The 6,876-nt window shown below is 33.6% G+C and overlaps 1 protein-coding gene across 1 annotated transcript; it reads right to left on the bottom strand.

Moving 5' to 3' along the window:
- Nucleotides 1-2,963: 2,963 nt before the first annotated feature.
- LOC149174241 (ER-bound oxygenase mpaB-like) lies at nucleotides 2,964-4,698 on the bottom strand. Its single transcript, XM_089419251.1, has 2 exons — nucleotides 4,093-4,698; nucleotides 2,964-4,003 (listed from the first exon to the last, which is right to left on the bottom strand). The coding sequence occupies exons 1-2, from the start codon at nucleotides 4,545-4,547 to the stop codon at nucleotides 3,388-3,390; spliced, it is 1,071 nt and encodes a 356-aa protein (XP_089275377.1). The 5' UTR covers nucleotides 4,548-4,698; the 3' UTR covers nucleotides 2,964-3,387.
- Between the last annotated feature and the right edge of the window lie 2,178 nt (nucleotides 4,699-6,876).

Here is a 6,876-nt window from a genome sequence, read left to right on the forward strand (position 1 = left end):
TTAATGTAGAAATAAATGTTTGAATTTCTGAGTGAATGACTAAGAAGAAAAGAGTAGAAAAAGATTTAATTCCTTTGCCCAGATCTGAAAAATATAAGGAATCAGTGCCACTTGGACGATCAACCTTCATCAACGAAATCATAAGGAAAGCTGAGTCTTAGTCATCAGTAGGACCCTGAATTGTTTCTACAAGAAATCCTATTGTAACCATTCAGGCTGCAGGATCACCATCTACAACTAACGCTGAGATTCACAACAAGACTATAGGGCCTAAACAAAGTTTTCAGAACACTGAAAATTTTCCGTTTAGCCCTTTACAAGAAGGGAATTCTTGCAATCTCCGTGAAGGAGAAGGAGAAACAGGTAGTGCTGAAAAGATTAAATCATCAGAGCCCAAATCTCCTGAAGTAGTAGTTGAATAGAGGACACCCAATATTCCGGACCAAGGTAGTATTGTTAAAATCATCTTAAAGGTTTGTTCTAGCCCCCCAGGAACATGGTTCCAGCGCCAGAAATCCTTGAAGAATATTGGCATATTTTTGCCCAAATGGCTAATAATCCGCGATAGCCTTAGACGTCTACATTACAATACCCTATTATTGATATAGCTGTCAATGTTCCCATGAAAGCCATTCCATTACAGAATACTCCTACCTTCCATGGGCTAACTTCAGAGGATCTTGATGCATCCCTTTTCGAATTCGATGTTTTATGTAGGGGATATGATTACACTACCAACCCCCAGAAGCTAAAAATGTTCCCCTCTACTCTGAAGGGAGAAACTATGCATTGGTTTATGGGGCTTGGTGGAGGTACCATTAATGACTGGGACCAAATGAAAACAACTTTTTTAAAAAAATACCAAGATTATTACTGAATTAGAGAACTGAAGGATGAAATCTTTCAAATGGTAGCTAAGACTAATGAGACTCTTGAAGAATGTGTAGAATGTTTTCAATATCTTCTGCAAAGATCTTTTTATGCAAATTTACCTCCTGAAGTTCATAAAACTACGATGATCAAAGGTATGAAAGACCAATGGGTAGAAACACTAAATTTAATGGGGAAGGGTGATATTTATCAAGAGGATTATGAAAATATTATACAATTGTGCATCAAGTGTTCCAGAGGCAGTGCAAGGATGAAACCAACCGGATGTGATGTGATCACCAGAGACAACAAAGCCTTAGGAGGAAGCATTACACGAGTTGAAATCGGCAATCTACTAGAAGATTTCAAGACTGATATCCTAGGGACCCTGACGACACAATTGGATGTCATGCAAGCCAAACAAAAGCTCTCTTTAACAGATCTGAGCTATCATAAATAAGAGAGAGTGCATGGCATGTAGTGTATGCCCTTTTTATGCAATGTCAAGTGAGATTGAATTGGGTCCAGTATCTCACTAATGAGATTTGATTGAAATAAAATTAAATACTAAAATATGAGGCATCACTACGAGACAAAACAATTAAGGAATGGCTCGCATTTTGATTGAAATAAATACTAGAGCCTAGATATTGGTATGATCTAGAACATTCTAGGATTGGCATTATATTATAATTCTCATTTTATAGTTTAGCCAAATATATGTGTGGGAGATGCTTATCTACCATGAATTTAATGTGAACATTAATATGTAGTAGCTTCAAACAACTTATAGGGTGAAATGATATATATATATATATATATATATATATATATATATATATATATATATAATCCTCTCTGAGCTTACATCCTAGATTCCTTCTAAAATCTCTTATTCACATATATAATTGATATAAAAATATTTTATTTAATATAGATATTTAGATATTTTATTAATAATTTTTAGCTTGATTTTTTTTAAATAATATTTGTCAATTGTATCTAAGTGTAATAAGAATTACATATTTCTCTTAAACAAATTATGAAAACCACCTCTAAAATTAATAAATGTAATTATATAATAAGAATATTATAGAAATTAATTTAAAGGTGATGGAAATTTTTAATATAAAGTTTAAATCATAGATTTTCATTATTTCTAGTCAAATTAGTTAGAGACCTTTTAATTGTGAGGTGCTTTAGCAACGAGACCTTGACCAATTGAGCTAATTCTAGATGCTAATTTTCTATTATTATTATTATTAAGATTTCGATTCTTCTAAATATTTGATAGAAACAAGATTAAAATAAATATGAAGTCATATAAAATTGACATTATTTCTAATATATGTTAATTATAATTATATCAATTTTAAATTGTATTTAGTTATTATCAATTTTAAATTACATTTTCTCATGACATTATTTCTAATATATTTTAATTACAATTAGATCAATTTTAAATTATATTTTATTATTATCAATTTTAAATTACTTTCTATCAGGCCATTCTTTTGTCACGGCCCAGGAATCAGCTGGGCATCCCAGCGGCGGGATTGGATACCCGCATCCGATCGAAGTTCAATTACTCGGGGGTCGCTTCGCAAAATACATTGCTTAACACCAACGGGTCACACGACACGTGTACGATCGACTTTGCACACTTTCGGCCCTTTATCCGCCTTCGGCCTTGCTTCGTTATGCTCAACACACACAATTAAAGACAGTCAAGCCAATCACGTCAGATTTAACTTTATTAAATATTTAATATATCAATTTTAATTATATTCCATTTTATCAATTTTAAATTATATATTTTGGTTTGTAATAAGTTTGGTATCCAAGACCTTGAACAATTTTAAATTATTTTTCATTATTAATCTGACGAAGAATGGTTTCATAAAAATAACATTAAAATAAATTTAAACTCACTTTAATTTGATATTTTCATATTATCAAAAATTATATCAATATTAAATTTTATTTCACCATCGCCAATTATAAATTATAATAATCATTATTAAAATTAAACTACATTTTTCCAACATAATAAATTGACAACAATTATATCAATTTTAAATTATATTTCATCATTATTAAAATTTGATTCCTTTAAATATTTAATAAAACTAAATTTAAAATCACATCAACGGAATACTTCTATCCTTTTTCAAACCAATGCCAAACTTGACTGGCCAGTGTGAACCACCATAAAAATCGAAATCAATTAAGATTTTTATTTTACAACATATTTTTTGAACATATATAAATAAAAATATTACTGTTTTAACTTTTAAAGTAACAAGTCATCTAACCAAATTTTTTTTTCAAGCTAGGGTACTAGTTGCATTCGTTTAGGCAACGTAGTAGATCAAACTTTAGTTGTACCATTATAATACTTTTGCTGTTCTAATTACAACATCTTTGGCAGGTTTTTGAGAGGTTATGGTTATCATTAAATTCAAGGACTAAACTCCCCTTATTCATATTCATAGAATCTTACTAGATCATAATATATCAAGCCACCTTCTTCCGGTGAGAAAAGGAAGAGAAGAAAGGGCAGGGGATGTCTCCGCTGAACGCGGTGCCCAGCTGTCCGATCGGGGCATACCCCAACCCATCCATCCGGTAACCATCGGGATAACTCTCCGGCTTGTACTCTGAGTATCTCAATTTATGCACCTTTTCCCGTTCCTTCTCCTCTTCCTCATCCTCAACCTCCATTGAAATCCTCTCTGTTGACCACGTCAGCGGTCTCGGAGGGAGAAACCATCCCACAAAAGTCCCGAGGCAGAGGTGAAGGGTGCCAGTAACCATGGAAATGAACCAGTAGGGCTGACGTGGATATCTCATCGCATCAATCAGCCTCTCCTCGAGCACGCCATATACGATTAATCTGGCTGTGGGACGGAGGCAAGCCGGCACGATGGACAGCAAAAGATCCAGCGTGCCATCGGCTACCGTTCTGTTGGAACGGGCAAACACCATGTTGTCGGCTTCGTACTGGAGGCTGAATCGCTCCATTTCCTCCACCGTCTCGGGGATGTCTTTAATGCCCATTCGGATGCCGATGCTGCGCCACATCACAAAGTTCGCCGTCGTCTCATTTTCCGTCCAATTCCGGTAACCGAACCTGCGAAGATTTAAACACATTAATTTATTTAGCCTACATCTCAAATGATGGGGCCGGAAAAATGGGCAAGGGAAAGAGGATGCATTTACCTGGCTGCAAACCGATTGGGCTCCAAGATGAAAGTGGAGAGCGTGTAGAGGTAATCCTGGTTGGAGATGTTGTAGTGGCTGTGAATGAAGTTGAGGCGGCGGAGAGCGAAGGAGCCACGTAGGCTATCGACGTGGCTGCTGAGGAGCTCTTCCACAATGATGTGGGTGTCGTCGTAGCGCTTGATGACGTTAGGCGGAGAGAACTGGCGAGTGGCAACGAGAACCTTTGAGATGGTGGGTATGGCGAAGGTCTTGAAAAGAGCGAATTCCAGCGCCTTTTTGCTCAGAAAAGGGAACTCCACGAAATAAGTCATCCTGCACACCGCCAATGCATCTCTCACGGGATCCAGAGATGATATCAATTGCAGCCGTTTGCGGCGGAGGTGGTGGCACATGCCCACCCACATCGACACCATGATCACCACCACCACAGAGAATACATAGAGGACCGACATACTGCTTTCCCTGCCCTTGCCTCTGCCTCACCCTCTTCTCTTTCGATAGTATGGACGGCTCTGCTTATCTTCACACACCGCCCTAGCGAAGCCCTCCCCTTCGCTATTTATCTCCTTCGCCTAGTTGGTTACACAGCCTCAGTCTATGCAATTTGTCGCTCACATGTAAGAGACGTTACGTATAATTTGTTATCTTATTTCTCGGATTCCTCTTCTTTCGAGAACACGGGTTTTGACTTTCGTCCACAGTTTCATTTCCAACTTAACTGTCAAAGTACAGCGGCCTCCATGTTTGACCACTGTTCACTTAATTTCAAATTCCATCTGCCTCTCAAACGAAAATTCAAATTGAAGGAAATTTAATTCCGTGAATTTTAACTAAAATATAATTTAAATCTCTAGAGTTATGCGTTATATAATTTTTGTTGAATTCACGACTTTTTATTTATTTGAAGTATGTAATCTATACAATTTAACATATTAGGTATTCAAAAACTTAATTTAAACAACAATAAATTATAGTTTTGTAAAAAAATTTATGATAAATTCTTACTAAAAAACAAATTTAATTTTTCAATTCAATACAATTTTACCTGACATTGTAATTATAAAATATTATTTAAATTACAGTTTTAAATGTATAAAATGAATGTAGTTCCTTGAATAATTTTCATTCATTCATTTTCAAAAAGCAGGTTACATCCATGAAATACATTTAGTGGTCCTAATCTGTCTATTGGGAAACTAGTTTTGTTGACCATCGAACCACATTGTATGCCATCCAAAATCTTAGTAACTTAACTTTGTCAAACATAGCCTTATATGAATGAATGTCTGTAAACTAGTTTTCACCTAACAATCTATATAAGTATTGCTAACCAACATATACATCAAAAAATTAAACAAATAAATGAGTTTCCAACTACTACTCATTAAAGGATTCCACCCGGGCTGGGTCCTTGGAACTAGATCCTGGTAGTTCTGATTGAGGAAGGCACATAATGTGCTTCTCAATACAGCCAAGAAAAAAATTTTGTGGCTGGATTTGAAATTTGACCAGTTGAAATTAATTTTGAATTTCTTAGAAACCTGGATTAGACTTAATGGAACCTGTAGAGTTCATAATAGCTTGGGCCAAAATACTCTTCATCAACTAGTAAATATGAACCGTTTGTTTATACTTTATAAGCCTCGATCTAGAACAAGGACTCACCAATCTTCTATATGCACTTCATTCTGTGTTTGTTGGTTAAGTTCTACCTCCGAGGTTGAAATCATATGTTCAGCCATCATTTCACGTATGACGAGAGTCCAGAGAGGGACAATGATCTGTTCTCATCCAGAGAAAGGGACAATGATTTGTTCTCGTCCAGAGAGGGACAATGATCTATATCGCACCCCCGATCGATGATTTTCTTTTATATTATTTTAAAAAAATGTTATAAAATTAAATTAAAATAAAATATTTATAAAATATATTGTTTATGAAATAAGTTATGTTCTTTGGGCATGTGGTATTGATGCCTATAGTATTGTAGCAAAGGCTATTTATAGATTAATAATATACATGGTAAAATTGGGGTAAGTATCCATGGTTAAAAATCTTGTCATATTATTATAACATATTTTAATTGCGAAATAAGTTATGGATTTTGCGCATGTGGTATTCATAAGACATGGTATTGGCCCATGGTATTGTAACAAAGCCTATTCACAAGTTAATAATATCCATGGTAAAGTGGGGGTGAATATCCATCATTAAGTATCTTGTCATATTGTAAGTTTATTGTTAGTATTATGTTTTTATGTTCTTGTTAATTCAATTTAAATATGGTTATGGAATCATTATTTTAACTTATAACTTAAAATGGATCTTAATTTATAGCTACTTACATGTTATATTTTTTAATGTGATATGTATATTATGATATTTTTTTATCTAAGTTTTTATTTATTTTCTTAATAAACACAAAATAAAAATATAACAAATTGAGTTTTATTATTTTTATTACTTTTAACTTTTTATTATTAATTGGCTAACATTTAAATGTTTACACTCATCCCCCATACTTACTAGGTTTATATTACTTTTAACTTTTTATTTATTATTTTAACTTATCGTTATGAATTGAGGGAAGGTTTATATTAATTTTAACTTTTTATTTATTATTTTAATGTAGAGAATATCAATTTTTATTTAAAAAATTTAACAGGTGCAGGCTACATAAATTAGGAAAAAAAGAAATAAAAGAAATATAAATTATATAAGAAAAATAGATTTAAAAAAGAAATTGGACAAGTTTATTAGAAATTAATGATAAACATTAAT

The sequence above is a fragment of the Pinus tabuliformis genome, chromosome 4_1, assembly GCF_031772625.1.
Source record: "Pinus tabuliformis cultivar Carrire ecotype Pingquan chromosome 4_1, CPIR1, whole genome shotgun sequence".
Classification (NCBI taxonomy): domain Eukaryota; kingdom Viridiplantae; phylum Streptophyta; class Pinopsida; order Pinales; family Pinaceae; genus Pinus; species Pinus tabuliformis.

What these genes read in the sequence shown, in the direction of transcription:
- LOC149174241 (XM_089419251.1), bottom strand. Translation starts at nt 4,547, where the DNA reads ATGTCGGTCCTCTATGTATTCTCTGTGGTGGTGGTGATCATGGTGTCG. An exon ending in CCCAATCGGTTTGCAGCCAG is followed by an intron (nt 4,004 to 4,092) that starts GTAAATGCATCC and finishes AAATCTTCGCAG; the next exon opens with GTTCGGTTACCGGAATTGGA.